We start from the raw sequence: 20,093 nt of genomic DNA on the forward strand, positions 1-20,093 counted from the left end.
GCCTGGGTCGTACCTTTACCACCATGGCGTAAACTACGTTTACGCCATGGTGGTTGGCGGACTTACCACCCCATTCCGAGGTTGGTGGGGCGGTAAGTCCCCAATCCCCATTTACCCTTCCCCATTCCCATTTTTGCCCCATAGGGCATAATGGGAGTGGGGAAGGCGTTAATTACGCCACCGTAAATTACGGTGGCGTAATTAACATCAAGGTCCCTTAGCGCCATGGATTTTAACACCTGCAGGTGTTAAAACCTCCATGGCGCTAAGGGACCTCGTACTCAGGCGGTAAGGGTCGGCGCTGTTTACGCCGCCGTAAACCCCTTACCGCCTGAGTCGTAATGAGGCCCAATGTTCCGTTGTTTTGTTGGTTTTTCTGCGGTAGCTGTTCTCTGCGTCTGTCTTGGAGCGCGTTATAAATAATCAAAACCAAATAACAAAACTGCTGTAAAGTCGTAATCTGACCAAAGGGAAAGGTCTATTATTTATTTACGCCCCTAACTCTACACCTGGAACCGAAGGCCCGGGATGTGCTCCACTGGGAACAAAGGGAGAGCTGCAGAACTTGCATCCCTGGAACCTAGCTAGGGCTTTGGCTCACAAATGGCGACCCTCTAGGAAATGTGCTACTGGGCATCTGGGTGTCATGATTACAGGAGCCAGTGACGCACATCTCTGCATAGCCCTAAATCAAGGGGTGTCGCTGGCCCCATTGTGACCCGCATACTGTAAAACCCATCAAATGGAACGGGTTAGAACTCTTGTCAAAAGTCCAAGGCTTCCAAGGGCCGTAAGCTAAGAAAAACCTACAAGCAATCTAAACAGGAAGGCTGTTTTAAATCGCATGAAAAGGATTCCTTCAGTCATCCCCTGTGCTTTGATGAATCTGCACGTCCTGCCCAAAGAAATACAAGGGGCGTCCCAGGCTGGGGGTGTGGCTCGGTGCCAAACTCGGTATCACGATGCCGCCAGCCAGCGGTCACGGAAAGGCTTCCTGGCACACATCCATCAGGATGCTCGTGGAGTCTTCTAATAGTGTCACCAAAGATAGCAATGTTGCCACCAATGGTTCAAAAACTGCAGGCTTCAGCCCCAACGTTTTCAAACATTCAAAAAATGTGAATTTTGGAAAATTGGCTACATGCCAATTTCAAGGTCCAGGACCTACTGCATCATGGTAAAATTGTTTCAAAGTTGTTTGCTATTTCTTACTACAGCAGTTTCGCTTTATAGTTTAGCGTTTCCTCTGAATCTTTGAAGCAATCATGAACCTTTAGAATCTGAGAAAGTGTCAGTCTTGGGAGGATAGCTCAGCGACAAGGTGCTCGCCTTGGAAGCAAGACGACACGAAGCAACACAGGTTCCATCCCCGGGACCACGCTTAGAAACCTCTGGGTATTAAGCGCGCTACAAGGTCCATGCACTGAAGTAGAGTCTTGCTTTCTATTGCCCAGACAGCCAAGTCTTATGAATGGGCTACTTCTTCAAGACGGGGGGGGGGTAGTGGTAAATCAGCAGTAATTCCACCTCGATGGAATTACCATTACTGCTGTGGTGCCCAGCAGAATTACTGTCGTATCACAAGTCGTCAGGAGGGCGCACACACCATAGGCAGTAACAGTAATTCCCTGCAGCAGAATTACCACCGAAAATGAGTGGCAGACGGTAATACCACCTGCAATCAGCAAATTACCGTAACCACCAGAACATGTGGCATTAATTCCACCAGCAGAATTACAGCAGTGGAATTAAAACGATGGAATGTCCACCGGCGGAAATAACATTGTTGTCCAAACTGGAAGCCTCCCGGCAATCATATGAAAGAATCAAATACACTCTGAATTTCCCGGTTCCAGTCGCCATCCTACCGGAGTTGGTAGGAACATGTCTCAGCAAAAGGGTAAAGTGAGGGTGTCTGATGTGAGACTGAGGAAGCCCCCGTTTAGTGAGGGTGAACTGCAGGTGCTGGTGGGTGAGGGTTTTGCACATGAACAATGGCTGTATGCGGCCTTGCGCCAGAGGAAGGCTGCCATATGGGCAACCATATGAGACAAGGTCATGGCAGTGGGCATTGCCCCAAGGGACAGTGAAGACTGCTGCAGGAGGTGCAACAACCTGAAGGCCTGGGTCTGCAGCCTCATCGCCAGGCAGAGGTGAGAGACCTCCGCCACAGGAGGGGCACTGTGGAACCCCTCGCTGTGACTCCATGGGAGGAAAAGGCCAGACCAGTCCTCCACATGGAAGGGATAGAGGGGATCGGCAACCCAGACCTTGAAGTCTTTCAGGCCACACACCCATGTGAACGCACTGGCCAAAGGCACGCACCCCCCAGTATCGATGAGCACAATGGGCAGGGGAATAGGCAACCACACGGCAAAGAGACTTCATGCATGTGCCAGGGAAGGTGGGATATGGTTGTAACGGGCATGCACTATAGGGGGAATGTGCATGTGAAGCCATGGAACCATGAGAAGCACCCATGTGTGCTATGAAATCTCATGTTGCAGAGTGAACCCCCTGCGCCACCACAACAAGCCATAATGGCAAGACGAACAGGCACCGTACTCATGCATGTGCCATGTCTGCACCCTCGGGGGACACTACTCCCACCTTGCATTAGTTGTACTCATTGGCCTAAAACTGACCGTGCCCACCATTTTCAAAATGTGTGTGGAGGAACATACTACATGTTGCATGAGTGTTTAGCTCCCCAACGTACTAGTAGGCATGATGACTGACGGCATGTCATTATCCACCCAAGAGGTTCACAGTGGACTGCGGCTGAAGAGACTGGCCCTCCACTGCAGAGGAGACCGCCACGGCCGGCAGCACATCTACCTCCAACCCGACACAGGCCGGCCATGGAGTAGCGGGAGGAAGAGCAGGAAGGAGGCAATGATAACAGCTCCAAGTCAGCCGTGCAACGTGCAGAGACAGCCAGTGCCCCCCACCCCACCAGCTCTGTAGATGTCACGGAAGGCACTGCAAATGCGACCTTCAGCTGCTGCGACTGCCACCCCACAGCCAGCCCCTGTGGAGATCCCCAAGGGGCAACATGGTGCGACTCTAACACCTGCACTGACCCACCTGCCCCCTGATGTGCCCTCGTCACCTGTGTCAGACAGCCATTACCAGCCCCAGACACAGAGACCGATGGCACTCCAGATAATGAGGAGCAAAGCCCGGGCCCTCTACAAAGCCCACAGCCTGTGCCACAGTACTCACTGGCTGCAATCTGGGCGAGGCTGGTTGCTATGGAGCAGCGCTAGGTCACTACTGAGAACCTTGCGGAGCTGCAGTACCTGTAGGTCACTGGGGACCGTGTCCGGGGACTGCCAGGGTCAGCAGCTGTACAGGGCCACTGCGGCCATCACATCTGTGGGGCAGAGGATGAGGGAGCACAGGGAGGGCATGTCCGCCTTTGCCGAATCCATGCATGGAAGCATGCTCTTTAATACGCAACACGTCCAGGGTCAGGAATCTGAGCCTTCCACCTCAGTCACCCCCATAGAGGACCCCAAGACGGCACTCATTGCACAATCTGACCCATTCAGTGCCCGAGCTGTCTGGCAAAGGTCCATGAAAGTAACATGAAGTGGCATTCCGATGGGCACAAGCAGAGGGTGGAATGGGCTGTTGGGGATGGGTGCTCACCACAGCTGATAATTAAAAATACGTTCACTAGAAGAAATGGAGGGGCATTACTGTTTGTGTCAAGGTGGCTTGTTTAAATGTGATGTATGTGAAAAGTAATGTCTGTAGGAACAATGTTCCATTGGTTCTTGCCGCACCAGACGACCGTCCTTGACTTCCTCGTGCTCAATGTACGGCAGCATTGTCTGCTGAGGGTGGCATGGGGCAAGGGGACAAATTGTCTGGGGCAGATGTTGTGCAGCATGGCACAAGCTACAGATATCTGGCCTCCCTTCTCTGGCCTGTACACCAGGGCCCCTCCAGTGCAGAAGAGTGGACCATGAACCATATGCTCTGCACCCTTGAATTGTATGAACTGCCTAAAATGTTCAGTAGAGAAAAACACCACAACTCTTGATTAGTTTCAAAACATCATTTCTTATGGTGACTGTTATGCCGCCGATACGTGTTTCGATCCAAAGATACAGGTCGTCCTCTGGGAGTTTTCTATACCATAAGTTCAAAAGAAAACAATCTTTTTACAACATGAAAATCTAACAAATGGCGATGCCTCAGCATATAACAAAATGATATAATTTGTTTTTAAAAATGTATGTTTATTTTCGTTGAAGTACCAGAGTTACACAGTTAGTCATACACCAAAACATAAAACAGAGAACCATTATATCAATAACCCCTGTGACAGCTTACTCCTCCAGCTACCTGTACCTTAGTTGTTTGTTTCGCCTTAGCATTCCTAACTGACCCATTAAACATGTCTCCTCCTCCATAAACCCCCCCTCCAAACCCCATCTGGCCTCAGTGCAATATGCTGTCTCTTTCTCACGTCACTTTGGGTGGTTGTTCTCGATCCCATTATGCCTCTTGTCACTCTTCCTCAGCTTCCAGTCATCTTTCCTCCACATTCCTTGGTTGAAATAGTTTGTGTGAGTTCAGTCCAACCCAGTATATCCTCTCTAGGGTCTTGCTGGTGCATACTGCCCGCCTGTGTCCATACCACCGTTTCTGCTAATGACCCTGATTTCCAGTACACTCCACCCCTGAGTGCCTTTGGAGCAGCATATCATATAATCGTGATATAGCATGCCCACCTTCCGCTATATTTATTATCGTTTCTACCTCCTTGCTCCCCATCGTGTCCCCTCCAACTGTTGGCCACCTTGTCCTAACTGTACGTATAATAGTTTGGTGCAGCAGGTATTGTCCTACGCGAATCCCCGTGGTATCCTGTAACTCTTGAAAGCTCATGAAGGTACAATTCCGCATACGATCCCCAATTGTGGCAATCCCACACCCTTCCCAGTGGAGTCGTACTCTGGCTCTCAGGCCTCTGTTGTCTGTCATAACTGCAACCAAGGGTATATGTGGCAAAACCGGGCCCTTAACCTTCAGTCTCTCAGGGTCTGTGCCATATTTGCATGCTCAGTCTCACCAAATGTGGGTATTCCTTTGGCTCTGGGGGGGGGGAGGTACCCACAATAGATCTTTTAGGTATAGGTGCTTAATCGCTGGCTGTAGCAATGCCGTATATATTGTTGGGTCATCTGCCAGCCATCCTACCACGTACTGAAGCTGACCTGCAAGGTAGTACAGTTCGAAATTCGGTATTCTCAGCCCTCCTTTATCATAGGACCTCTGGAGCATACCCAACGCTACACTGTGCCTACCATTCTGCCACATAAAACTCCTACATTCTTTATTCTGACAAACAAAGGTTTGGGGATGTTGTAGGGAATGTTGTAGGCAATGCAACAGCCTTGGTAATGCCACCATTTTAAATAGCGCTGCGCTCCCCATGACGGACAGTGGTAACTTCCCCCAAAATGTCTTTGAGTTTACTATACCCTCCCACACATTTTGGATTTGGATTTGTATAGCGCGCTACAGCCCAGGGACATCGAGGAACACATGCAGGGTGTTTCGCGTGTGTTCATGTCCAGGGGTATGATAAATGTTCACCCCCAGATATCTAAATGTGTCTTTCTTCCACGAAAGCGCCAGGGCCGGTAGCTCCTTGTCTCCTTTTCCAGTGAGCTTACCCAGCGGGAATAGACAGAATTTTTCTTTATTAATCGTGATCCCCAATAGCCCACGGAAGTTATCCAACACATCTAATATGTGTTGCAGATTTGTCTAAGGGTTTTGTATGTATAGCAGCATGTCATCAGCATACATGGACACCACATGCCATGAGCCATCTATTCTAATTCCTGCACCCTGGTACTCGCATCTTAAAAAGGCAGCTATCGGTTCCATTGCCAAAATATAGAGCATTGGGGACAGAGGGCAACCTTGTCTAGTACCCTTCTTTAGTTCCCATTTGTCAGAGTAGGTGCCTCACGTTCTCACCCTGGCCATCGGGCTGGTGTATCAGTTTCACCCATTTTATGTACTTTGGAGCAAAAATGTTGCGAAGAGCATCAAAAGCATTCACCGCATCGAGCGAGGCCACCGTGCAGTCGTTGTCCCTTTCCGTAGTGCTGCTATTACATGATGCAACCTCCTTAAATTCCAGGTGATGTTCCTGCCCGGCACATATCCCGTTCGATCAGGATGTATCGGCATAGTTAATACTCTCCTAAACCTGTTCGCCAGTAATGCTATAAGACTTTTATTATCCTGGTTTAATAGGGGCAGGAGCCTGTAGGAGCCGCACTCTGTTGCAGTTTTATGGGGCTTAGGGAGGGGTATTATCACTGTTTCCCTTAAGCTACTGGGCCGAGTTTCCTTGTCGTATGCTTCCAAAAAAACATTTCCAGCATGGCCGGTGCGATACTTCCTGCAAACTCCTGATAGAATTCACCTGCACGTCCGTCTGTGCCAGGTGTCTTTCCTGAGGGCAATGTTTTGATCGTGGCCAACACTTCTTCCACTGTTATAGGTTCATCTAGCATCTCGACTTCCTCAGTGTCTAATCGTGCCCAGTCTGTCCCATTGCACCAGGCATTTTTGTCTCGGCTCGGTTTCCTCCTTCATATTATCCTCTCCCAAGCTATTTCTTTTCTCAACCTCTGCAAGCTCTTCTTCCATTCTGTTTAATTCTGTAGTGCTGGCCTTTCGTATGCCTCCTGATTTAGCAATCATCTGGCCCCTACTCACCACTTCAAATGTTTCCCATAACGTGCCCGCTGATTTCACGCTACCGTTATTAAATAAGAAAAATTCTATTGTGTGCTTCCGTCTGTGTTCCCTAAACACTGTCTCAAATAGGGCCTCGCTGCTAAGCTTCCAAGTAGGTATCGCTGGTCTAGGCGTAGTTATTATCCACTTCAGGCTCAATGGGGCATGATCTGATAAGACCCCAGCCCTATATCCGGCCTCCCCAAATTCCCCCATGAAAAAGTAATCTAATCTTGTTTGTACTCTATGTGGGGTAGAGTGGTTGGAAGACCCCCGTTCCGTCGGGTGAAGTGTCCTCCATTTGTCCACCAACGCAAAAGATTGCAGAAGGGCATTCAAAGCTTTTGCAGGCAGAGCTGGCCTTCTGAACTGGTCATCAGATCTATCTATCATAGGGTTCAATGTCCAATTAAAATCTCCCCCCGTACCAGGACCCCGTTTCTATAAGACTGGAAGAAAGCTGTGGCATCATGGGTCGGGGCATAAGTGTTTGTTTACTATACATATTTCTCTATTTTCCATGGTACCATAAACTAGCACCATCTTACCTTCATCATCCGTCTTAATTTGAAGGCTTTTCAGTGGGACAGTCGGTGCAACCCAGGTGAGGACCCACCTAGCATATGCAGAGTACGTGGTCCCTACCACCAACCCATTCCATTTTTGCACAAGTGTGTCTTGTCTTAGTGAGGTGCGTCTCTTGTAATAGGGCAAGGCCTATTGTGTTCCTGCACAAATAACACATTACCCTGTGTCTCTTCGCATAACTTTGAAGGCCGCGTATGTTCCAGTTCAATACCTTCATACTATCGGCCATGACGTTCATGTGGTGCTGGAAGATGCTTTGGTATTGTTCCTTTCTCACATTTTCCCAAGGACGCTTGTCCTTAAGTGACCAGATGCATTAGTACCACAAGAGGCTGTTCCCCAATTCACGTTAACAGTTCCCCCCACCCTCCTTCCCAACTCACCCTTCCCCAACTATAACTGCCCAGCTGTAAAATGCATGCTTAGACGTGCCCATTTCCTCTCGCTCCCATCCTAGCCACTTGACCAGGCATTCGGTGCCCAAAGGGTTGGTACCTGGCGACAAGTACCCTAAAGAAAGGACTAGGGGGAACTTGGGATGTCACTAAATCTAGTGCCACCCTACCTCTGAAGTCTGTGTCCTTGCAGCCTGCGCGGCCGCTCCATGTTTCACTATTCCAAAAAGCACCCATTGCACTGCGGTTCGTAGTAAGTCCCAGTCTCTGCTGTCGTCTGCAACCTCCAACTTAAGCCCTCTGAGTTGCTAGTTCGTGCCAATGTTCTCAATGTGACCACCCCTCTTTCAACTCACCCTCTCCCGGCCGAGCCATCTGGAGGAGCTTAGTTGTTTCTGATTTTGTGTATCACTCAGTCCGTTTCCGGTGTCGTCAGCCACACACTGTCCATCCAATCTTGCCCTGCCTCTGGACTATCAAAAAACAACTCCCGGCCGTTATGGATTATCTTCAGTCTAGCCAGGTAGATTAGCATGTATTTGAAGCCCGCCTTTCTCAATCTCTCCTTAGCAGGAATGAATTTGGCCCTACGTTTCTATACCTGAAAGGTGTAGTCTGGGTATAATGCCAATTTAGCTGATGCTCTTTGTATTATTCCTCTGGTCCTCGAGTGCCAGTATCTTCTCTCTGTTCTTATAATTCAATATTTTGACGATGTGTCTTGGGTGAGTACCTGGCAGGAGTTTTCTGGTCAGGGCTCGATGTGCCTGCTCCACTGTGAATCCTAGTGTGAGATTTCCGGGGCCAATTTCTTGCAGGAGTAAAGTTTCGATGTAGTTGGTGAGATCAGCTCCTTCGATGCCTTCCGGAAGGCCCGAGACCCTGCTGTTGTTCCTGCAGGTCTGGCCTTCTGCATCATCTGCTCTGTCTTCCAGTAGTTTAACCTTCTGTTGCAATACTTTGATGTCCACTGTCGCTTGTGTCGCCTCCTTGGTGTTTTCCTTCACTTGTTCTTCTATTTGTCCTGTACGTTCTGCTAAAGAGCGCCCATCTTGCCTCAGCAGTCCCACATCCACCATCACTGCATCTACCTTGGCTTCCAAAACTGTCTTTAACGCTGCAATGGCGGCTAGGATTTGTTGCTCCCACTGTCCTGTGCATTCACTGTGGCTTCTGCTGACTCAGCTGCTGCTTCCCCTTGTGCCTTCTTGTACCTTGGCATATATTTCCATGGTGGGTTGTTTGTTCTTTCCTTTGTTGCCCTTGGTCGCCATCTGTGACAATGACCTCTGCTGCCTTTCATTCCCAACACCGCTTCTCCTCCTGTCATCTTCCCTTTCGCTTGAAGTGGGGAGTTTCTTGTCCCCCGCTCAGTGTGTCTGACTGTTCCACTCTTGGTTTATTTCTCCTGCGCTGGGTGGTGCCTCACACAGGCTCCGTCTACGAGCCTAGCTGTTCTCTGTACAATCCTCAAGCTCAGACTTCTTTATCTGTGCTTGAGCCTTCCTGTTCTTTCTTCCCACGTGCCATACACCCCTAGTCCTTTTTGTTAAAAATCTTAATGTATACGGCTGCCGTACCCCCGTTTATAGCAGGCTGCTTGCCGTGCTCCCCAGTCCGCCTCCTCTCTCTCTGATGTTGCCAGGCTCCCCTGTTGTTGCTCCCTCTGCTTGGTGTCTGCCCCAAGTTCCGATTGGTAAGGTCTGCTGTATGCAATGTGTCCTGCGGCTTCCGGGGCTCCCCTCTCCAAGCCGCGTACCTGCAGCTTACTTGCTTGCTACCAGAGCACTTATCATTCGCTGTCAGAAGCTTTCCTTCACACACACATTTATGCGATCATGCTTACGCCCTCTGGTCGGCCAGCTGCGGGCCCTCTTCCCGCCGACCTTCTGCTGCGTAGCCTCTGCAGTCCCCACTGTGCATCGATCCTCTCCGACCTGCTCTCCCTTATGATTCTGTGTTCTGTAGGGTTCTTGCAGCCCTTGTTGCAGCAATCGAGTACCACCTCGGGGAGCTGGGCTCTGCCTCGATGTCTATTCTAGGGACACGCTCGTTTCACTACTCCTCTCTGTTGTCTGCCATCTTGCTTGTAATCTTCACACTCCGATCGCAGGTGGGAAGTGCTCCTCCACACTTGCCATCTGAGCCTCAGCTTGTTTCTCCAGTTACTCTCTGCCACTTCCAACGTTGCGATGCTCGTTCCTGTTCTTCAATCTTCTTTATTTGGCTTTTTTTCTTGGGATCACTGCAGGATCTTGCAGGAGCAGCACAAGGCACGTCTTCACAGCATGGCTGTCGGCCACGCCCCCCCCCCCAACAAAAAGATATGCATTACCACACATTTTATATGGTCCAATTGAACAGTTACATCCATCACAATTCGTGTAACACAAATTCTATATTAATTCCCATCATGAATTGCAACAAGAAAAGGGATGGAAAAGGAAAAGACAAAGGGACTCATTACGGGTCGGGCGGTCCGGAAATAACAGTGGCGGTAAACCCGCCGCCACTGTTAATTCCAGACCGCCCGATCTCGAGTCCTGCAGGCGGGAGGTGGCGTTCCCGCCAGGTCTGACCTGGCGGGTTTAACACCGGCCGCCTGAAGCCGGAGGAGGAAACACCGGCACCATCACGAGATGGTGCCGGTGTTGCCATGGTCCCCATTCCCATTGAGTCCTATGGGAATGGGGATTTACACCATTCCGTCTCGGAATTCCCAGGTCACCGGGGTTGTAATGACCCGGTAATTCCGGGAATCACGGAGGCAGAATGGTAAAACGAGTCCGGCGGTAACCGAGCCAGAACAACCGGCAGGTTACCACCGGACCCGTAATGAGGCCCAAAGACAATAATTGACATACATCATATACCATGATGCATTAATACATATCACCCAGCACCAGTCACGTGTGTTCCCCCATGAGTCACCCGCAGAAGGTGTTATCCTGAAATCTATACCGAGTGCTTATAGCATGCCTATACAATCAGAACAATGTTGTCATTCTCCAATTACACCATTCAGTGTGAAGTCTTAATTATAAAATAGCTAAGGTTATTTCTCCAAACGTCATGGCGCCTGATATCTAGTCCACTAAAGTCCAGGCATCAGAAGCTTGCCTTCAGCAGGCCAATGGTCTGTCAATGCACAGCCGGGTCCTGACGTGGGCCTCATTGTAGGCCACCTCCTGCGATGTATGTGGATTGCACTCAGGGGTCAGCAGTCATGGGAGCTGGGGGGTAATCAGAGTCGCATGCAAGACCATGGGACGCGTGTCCGTCACAGTACATTGAGGATGCGTATCATGTCACGTGTGTGGAGGAAGTTATGTAGCATTTGTGCAACATGGTTTACGTTCCAGTAATTCAGTGAAATCCTACGTGTCTACATGTGCATTGTCACTTAGAGATACACGTTGCACACACGTCAAGTAGTAGCTTGCTGTTTTTGTTCATTCCTGCCACAATGAATTCACATGGTTTGCAATGTACATGCGATCAATGTGTGGCATTATTGCTTTGTCATTGTGCAGTGTGGAATATGTGACCTGTGCATTCTGGTTCCTGTAGTCATCAGGAGCTACTTGTTGTGGCATTATGCATTGCTGTCATGGTACTGCATAGACCTGCTGGGCCTAGTCCTGTGGGTTGGTGTGGCTTGAGAAGGCAGTGCATGCATTGAGCAGTAGTAATGATGTTCCAGCACCACCCCTTCACTTGGCATACAACTGGTGCTGCATGACTGTATTGTATAATGGCACTTGTACTCACCCAGCCTCCATGTCTGTTGCCCTCTGTGGCTGTCAATGTGCGCAGGCAGGTTGCAGGTACGGTGGACCATGGCATTGTGGGTGGATCCAAGGAATCGTGCACAGCAGTGTGTTCTTGTCAGGACAGCGTCCCACTTCACCAGCCCGTTCATGGACTGGTACTGCTTCCTGTTGCGGTATGCCTCTTCCGATGCCAGGCGAGCAAACTACGCCACCGTGTGCAGTCAAGTGTTGACTATTCCCACCCCACCTCCCCGACCAACATGCCTGTTGTTGAGCCACATTGGGTATCCAGGTAGAATGAGGTGAAAGGAAGGGTGAAGAAAACTGAAAGCAGTGATCATAGAGTAATTTAGTTTGTGATCTAGGATGGTACTAAATATTATAGTGCCTGGAAGCTAGTGGATCTAATATTTTGACCTCCTGCTTTGAAGTAAAGACATTCATGGAGGAAGTTGCAGGTTGGGGGCAGGTGGTTCAAATCATTAGTTGATTAAGATGAAGTATCTACACCAGGAGTAGAGTGCACAATTTTCACTAGGCATTGGCTAGTGATAATTGAGTCTTCACGAGTAGGTAATGGTGTGCTTTGTGTATATGTAGAATTGAGGTGATATGATATTTTATTTATATCGTGCTCATACACAAGTCAGAGCGCGACAAGGTGGCAAGTGACTTTTTATGGTTGGCTAGTAGCTTGAAACTTGAACCTTTTACCCCTCCATAGAGGATATCATTGGTTGGTTTGTGGTGTTTTGCATATTCATTGTGGAGATTGGAGAAGGGGCAGGTAAGTTGCGGTCCCAGGTGGTGGTACTGGGTTACTTGCAGCAGTCACAATTTGAGAAATGTTTTGCTTTTTTCCACTTGTCTCCCCCTTTCTATCAACTCAGTGGCCCAGAGCCCTGTCAACCCCTTCATAAAAGCAAGACTTTCTCGTTGTTCAAAATACTGCCAATTGAAACTTAAACAACCAACTCATGTCTACTTTTTTGTGCTACTTTATAATTAGAAAGATGTCCTCTTTTCTTTCACAGCTTTCTAAGCCTGCACAGAAGAAACAAAATGGTAACTAAGTTGTATGCCGCAAACCATCGTAAATATTTCAAGTTTTCATTGGAAAGAAAGTGGAGCTATCTGAGACCTCTGGGAATGCAACTGCAGATCTTGTTCAGTTTAGGCTTCTAGAAGCAAGTGGAGACAGCTAATCACTGTGAAAATGACTTCGCTACAGTGTCCGTTAATAAATCACACCGTCAATACGAGGCACAATGGAAGTTCTAATCGCGTACATGAATTCCATTGTCACAGATGATTATTTACAAAAGGGAAAATGTTAGAAAAACAGTCACTTCGTTTAGGAAAACACGTCCACCAAGTTTGGATTCAGTAACCATGACAAAATCCCTGATGAGCGTGAGGAGAACATCAGACATGACAGCAAGGAAAGCAATGACCGCAATGTGATGCTCTTTCAGAGAACCCACACTGGAGAAGATTTCATGAATGCGAGCCAAATTGATACAGAAAGGTTCGCAATGTAAATTGAAAATGGAGGCGATGAAATTTGGACTCCCTGAAGGAATTATCTTTAGCGCAAATCATTTACGAAGGGGAGAATTTTGCCAGATCAATATTGCCTATTATTTAAATATCTTCTGACTCTGGAATGAGGTAATTGACTGACTATTTAATTATTTCTAAACAAAACCTAACTTGGAGAAATTAACCGCCAAGAAATACCTTCTGTAACTGGACATGGGAGAAAACGCAGAAAAGAAAATTGTCATCAGGGTTCTCAATGCAAGACACACTTTAGTCATGGAAACGCAACATGTGAACACCCACACAGGAGAAAAACCTGATCAGTGCACTGAATGTCTGAAAAACATTACTCTAAAATCTGGCCTAATTCGACACGAAAAAACCCACACTGGGGAAAAGTCTTATCAGTGCACAGAGTGTCAGAAAAGCTTCACTCAGAAATCCAGTCTTATTCAACATGAAAGCACCCAGACTGGTCAAATACCTTATCAGTGCTTACAATGCCAGAAAAGCTTCAGTTATAGAGCGTCTTTAATTCGGCATTTGAGAATACACTCAAGAGAAAGCCCTTATCAGTGCACAGAATGCCAGAAATGCTTCAGTCAAAAATGCCATCTATTGCGACATTTGAGGACCCACACAGGAGAAAAACCTCATCACTGCACTGAATGTCCGAAGCGTTTCAGTCAGAAAGCTGCTCTTATAAAACATGAAACAACACACACAGGAGAAAAGGCTTATCAGTGCACTGAATGTCAGAAAAGCTTCAGTCAGAAATCCAGACTATCTGAACATAAGAGGATACACATGGGAGAAGAACCTCATCAGTGCACAGAATGTCAGAAAAGATTCAATCTGAAGACGCACCTTACTCAGCACCTTAAAACACACACAGGAGAAAAACCATATCCTTGCACTGAATGTCAGAAAAGATTCAGTCAAAAAGGCCATCTAATGGAACATTTGAGGACCCACACGGGAGAAAAACCTCATCAGTGCACTGAATGTCATAGGCGTTTCAGTCAGAAAGCTAATCTTATAAAACATGAAACAACACACACAGGAGAAAAACCTTATCAGTGCAGTGAATGTCAGAAAAGATTCAATCTGAAGGCTTACCTTACTCAGCACCTTAAAACGCACACAGGAGAAAAACCTTATCAGTGCACTGAATGTCAGAAAAGCTACATTTCTAGACAGTCTTTAATTGTGCATGTCAGAACTCACACGGGCGAATGTCCTTATCAGTGCACTGAATGCCAGAAATGCTTCCGTCAAAAATGCAATCTAAGGGAACATTTGAGGACCCACACGGGAGAAAAACCTTATCACTGCACTGAATGTCATAAGCGTTTCAGTTATAAATCCGGTCTTACAATACATGAAAAAACTCACACAGGAGAAAAACCTCATCAGTGCTCTCACTGCCAGAAAAGCTTCAGTCGAAAATCCAGACTAACAGAACATGAAACAATCCACACAGGTGAAAAGCCTTATAAGTGCACTCAATGTCAGAAAAGATTCAATTCTAGAAACTCTGTAATTCAGCATGTGCGGACCCACACAAGAACCTTTTTATTACTGCACTGAATGTCGTAAAGGCTCCAGTCAGGAAACCAATATTACTCGATGAGAAAGAACCCGCAGGGGAGAAAACTCTTGTCTAAGCCCACTCAACGTCAGAAGTGCTTCCGTCAGAAAAGCCAACTAACTTGGAATCCACGAAGGACATGTCCTCTGAGAACAGTGCACGAGGAGACTGGTTATAAAATATCATAATATGCTCACAAACAGATTGCAGAATATACTTCAGGGGAGAAGAAAGCTCTGCCCGCCTACTTGTTCCTTACAAATGAGTAGTTAAATGATAATTAATCCTAAACTGCTACCTCTCTAGCACCAACACCCTGGACATCCTTGCCCCTGTCATGAGGATCCGCATGAAGCCTGCATTCAAGCGCAACACCTGGTTTAGCCTCTCTGAAACGCAAGTGCAGAGTTTCTGAGTGTAAGTGGCAGGTATCGTGCACATCAGTACCTGCTTGTGCTGGCTGCGACCAGCCACAGTGGCCGTATTACCCCCATTAACCCCATAACGGGGATCATGGGTATATTAGATTTCTGTTCATTTGCACTATACATGTCTTGAAATAGACAAAATAATGTCTTGCATGGCAGCTAGTTTCCCATAATGTAGCGCACTGAGACCTATGCCCGTGTTGTGCTTTAAAAGATTGTAATAATAATGATGTACACTGTCATATCAGAAGTGATGTCATCATTGTACACATGGGCTGCCCAATGGGTGCACAGAGTTAGGGTGACATAGATTCCAAAATGTGTCCAGTTTCAAGTGTTTTGTTGCATTAAATCATCACATTGATATCACTTCAGCTAAGATTGTTTTAATTGAATTTGGAGGGTGTTGCTTTGCAATGACTCCCACCACCTGTAGAACTAAACTTTTTATTTTTCAGCATATGGAGATTATTGACCTCCCCTCAGCCAATCTGAATGTTCACAGTGCAGTCAATAACTACTGGCATGGTATTATACGTTTTTACCGAGTAAAAACGTCTGCAAGCATCAAAAGACCGAAAATGCATAGCACCAAAGGTTCGAACACCAAAGGTTCGCATTTAAGGTAGGTTAAAAAAAAATAATAAATAAACGGGCTGCGGAGGTGTCCCCCGCAACACCCCGCTCACTACACTTTACAGTATAGTGAGCGGGGGTTGCGGGGGACATGAATTTCGCATGGGAAAAGTATGAACCTTTTGTGGTGCGTACATTTCCCAGGCAAACTTTTCAGTCGCGGGAAAACCAGCCGCGAATGGATCACGCAGATCCTACTGGCATTGACTGCATTCTGAACATTCTGTCTTCAAAAGTAAACGGGGAAACAACAATGCAATTTCCAGGCAAGATTCTTTTCAAAAAGGCACTTCCTCTCTGGGAGGAGCTTATTTTGCTGCAACACCCTATTTAACACAGCAAACGGAAAGCTAAAGCATGGGGAAATGTTTTCACATTCTTATAGAGCAGTCCTTCACTTGTACATGACGCCTAATTCACGCTCTTGTTAAACCAGCTCCACTATAACCACGTTTGCAATTTATATGCTTACCTTATGAAGACAACCTTGTTCACACAATAAATGCACATTTAATTTATTAAATCAGTTTGTCCATTTACTCTGCTCACTATTAAAGTAACATTTTTACTTCACCATGAAAACTCCAAAATGTGTATTGCTATTACCACTATGTGCTAATAGCCTTATAGAGCTAGGGAGAGGTCATTAACACTTGGGATAATGACTCTTCCTCAATGTATGGCCCCCTTCCTCGGTCTAAACGGCTATATTATTTTCATATCATCAGATGTCCTGTTGTATGTTTCTAAGCTCTGCAGCATGGCACTTTTCCTCTTGATGGTTCCGTGGCCTACTGTCCAAGGCCTTACCCAAGGCCAGTGGCCACGTTGCGATAATGGGTAAGAGAGAAGAGAATGCATGCATTATTTGGTGTTTTAGCTTACATTTTGAAAGGCGTTTTGTGACTCTCCCTTTGTTCTTTAGATCATTTACTGCAAATTAGCCATGAAATTACAGGGTGGGTACCGTGAGAACCGCTCGCATCAATGTAAAGAAAAACAGGTCGGGGCATCCTCTTCTCCATCAGATTCCTCACCAAGTGACTGTACGGATGTACACCAAACCACCGGGAGGCAAATCTGCACCTCTATATGCCGCAACTTCTTATTTGGCACAAATCCGTCCCGCAGTTTTCGCTGTGCACGTGTTCTATGAATGCACCTTTCACCCGTGGAAAATGGACACGATTGGTCCAAAGCACCACTTTTTTCAATGCTTGATCACTTTTGAATCATTGAACACATTGACTGTATATTTTCAAATTTAGGGTGCTCTCAATAGACTTGGGCTTCATTAAAAGTACAGCGGTGCGGGAGAAAAGTGGTGGTAATTCTATTACCACCACTTTTTGGTGGTAATGAAATTACCACAGATTTCCCCCACACCACTGGCTTGTAATTTTGGAGATGAGGTGGAGGCGTTGACTACACCACTTTACTGCCAGAATAGCTGCAGATTTCCACGCAGTAATACCGCCAGCGGTAAATCCACCAAATGATCTGCATGGAGCCCCTATGGACTCAATGGGTGATTGCCGCTGTTTGTAATCCTGCGGTAAGCCCACAGGACAAGCGGTGGAAAAGGTAACCAAGTTGGGCTGTAATTTGGCAGATCTACTGCCAAATTTCCATCAAAGTAGCAATGAGGCCCAAATCTTGGAACACTTTCAGGCAGGTATCTTCAAAGGACTCCTAAGGTATTAGAAATAGTTTCCCTAAATCTCGATGGCTCATCAGTTTCACCGGAACTATCTGCTATTCACTGTTGCCCTATAAAATGTACTTATGCATATATATATATATATATATATATATATTTGATAAATGAGCGAAACGTGTTAGGTGGGGACGGGGGCTCCATCCAATAACTGAATTGGTACATTTTCCCATGTATATGTAAAAATGTCCCTATGCAAGCTACTAGCCACTCAAAAAAGTGACTCGCCGCCTCAGTTCTTCACATGCACACCATTTCTTACCCACAGCTGGCTAGTGGTGCGGGCACGTTTTTGACCAATTAATAAATATCTGTGAAAAATACTTAAGACTGATAAGTTAAAACAGTTCAACGCAACAGAACTCTTGAAAGTCAGTAAAAACATGATTTGGAGTGACGTTAAGATGATGAATTAACATAACAAACACATTTAAATTTGGTAATTATTGGAATAGATGCCACCTTAACTCCGAGCCACGCCATTCCACAAGCAATGAGCACACTGATGACGTCACAGTCATCTCTGAAAACATTGATGACGTCACTGATAATAAGAGCACACCTTGACTTCTTCACTCAGGTAGGTAGTTTCCCATAATATGCTATTTGATGTAAGAAGTGTTTTGATCTGTGATGCCATCATTAGCCCCCTTTGGAAATGCCTAATGCTTTGTTGAGGCACCCAAATTAGCAACTTTACCTCGTTAGTGGGTCCAAACACACCGTGGGTAAGCAGCGCTCAGATGCCTGAGGGTTCATAGCGCTATATAAATGCAAAACTATTATTATTATTAATGGACATGGTCTGTTGCCCAACTAGGCACCCAAAGTTGCCATGGGCCGGGCCTGCATCCAGGGCCAGTGGCCACTTTACCTGCTTAGCGATGCCATGGCCACTGTCATCACCTCTCAGAGCATTGGTGTTCGGCCGTGCACCAGAGCCGACCAATGCATTACCTGTAACTACGGGGCCTCGATGCTGGCCAAACCTAGTTGCCAGTTTCCCCCAGTTTCCCCCAGTGATGGGCCACTGGCCAGGGCTTTTTTTCTGTGGCCAGTGGCAGCCCTTCACAGGGCTGGGCGTGGCCTTACAGTGGTTCTGCAGGCATCTTGTGTGTCTGCTAGGATGCATTGCAAACATAACTCAACATATGTCTGTCATAGGTTTTCAAATGGAGCACATATTTCTTTTATTCTGGTATGTAGTTTCCTAGGTTATCATATGAGATGTCATCAATGATATCACATGGGATGCTGTCTGTGTGCACATGGACTGCGCAGCAGGGATCCTTCGGATTAAGGTAGTGTCACTGCCAACACTTTGCACATTTCAGTGGTTTTGTTGAGTTCAATCATCACCTTAATGTCACTTCAGCTAAAGTTCTTTTCACAGAATTTAAAGCATGTTCTTAAGCTACGTTGCCCCCCCCCCCCCACCCTCCCGCCCACCTGCAGTAGTAACATGTATTCTTCTCATGTTTCTAAGCTCAGCTGTGCACTCTGGGATTTTTCCCCATTACAAGTCTGTGGGTAATGGCCAAAGGCCACCCACCTATCGACAATTAGGGACTGGGACAAAAATGTGTGATATTTGGGTTATATGTCAAATTCTGGAAGATTGTAGGCTACACACCAAAAAGATCCATTTGTTTCTTTTTTTAAACCTGATTTTGGGCGGCCCTCCATAGTCAACATATCATCTGTTGGGGCTGTCATCCCCTGCCGACCATCCTTTGTCCAATCCCCCACCTTCTCACCTGAAAACAAAGGGGATTCACTAGCCTCCCACCCCCCACCCGCATTGCTCTTCTACCCACTCCCAACAAAATACATCACCCTAATATATATATATCTATATCTCTCTCTCTCTCTCTCTCTCTCTCTCTCTCTCTCTCTCTCTCTCTCTCTTTTCCTTGGAATTTCACAAACTTTTGCATGCAATTGATTTTACTAGATTCGGGCACGTGCGCCTTATTCAGTGATGTTTTCTCAACGGTTTTATGCCCAAGATCATTGTCGAAAAAAGCAAGACTGCTTTTCTTACATTGCAATTTCCATGGTGGCTAAAAAAAGATCACACAATTGTACACTTTGATTTTCTAAGATGTTTGGCACACATATTCCACAACAGCTACTTATCCTGAAGTTACACACGCCGAAGACCTTCAAAAATCAGAACAGCCACGCTCAAGATATTTACTTTTTAACCGAAACACAAAATATGTTTGAAGATACTCAGTAGGTATTGAGGGAGACAACTGAATGAAAAGTACAAAAGAGCCAGTCACACCCACAAAATGTGCATACAATCACACAATACTCTTTATAAAACAAAGGAATCGGTGAGAATTCTTGGAAGGTAGGCTTACTCGCTATAAATAGTCTTAAACATTTTGACAATGCCAACGTTAAGGTTTAACGTATGATTAAACACTAGACATACAATAGAACCAACATTGTTAGCACCTTAATTCACTATTCAACAAATGGAAGGGGACCCCGTGACTTGCCTGGAACTTTGTCATGCCACAGGTAGGAGTATATATATCCAGGAACAAAGAGTCTAAAACTTAACCCTCAACTCCAGGGAGTGATCCAAATCATAGAAATGTGGGTGGCAACAACAAATAGAGAGGATTGGGATGTATG

At 46.6% G+C, this 20,093-nt stretch overlaps 1 protein-coding gene across 2 annotated transcripts in view; it reads left to right on the forward strand.

The window, feature by feature from the left end:
- LOC138452973 (zinc finger protein 84-like) overlaps positions 1-15,460 on the forward strand; it is a 40,879-nt gene extending 25,419 nt beyond the window's left edge. For both annotated transcript variants that reach the window (XM_069605340.1, XM_069605338.1), the window contains exon 2: positions 12,565-15,460. In XM_069605340.1, the coding sequence (XP_069461441.1) occupies positions 13,286-14,662 (1,377 nt within the window). In that variant the 5' untranslated portion in view covers positions 12,565-13,285 and the 3' untranslated portion in view covers positions 14,663-15,460. The remainder of the gene's footprint in view (positions 1-12,564) is intronic.
- Positions 15,461-20,093: the final 4,633 nt, after the last annotated feature.

The sequence above is a fragment of the Ambystoma mexicanum genome, chromosome 4p, assembly GCF_040938575.1.
Source record: "Ambystoma mexicanum isolate Mex_15411 chromosome 4p, UKY_AmexF1_1, whole genome shotgun sequence".
NCBI classification, from domain to species: Eukaryota; Metazoa; Chordata; class Amphibia; order Caudata; family Ambystomatidae; genus Ambystoma; species Ambystoma mexicanum.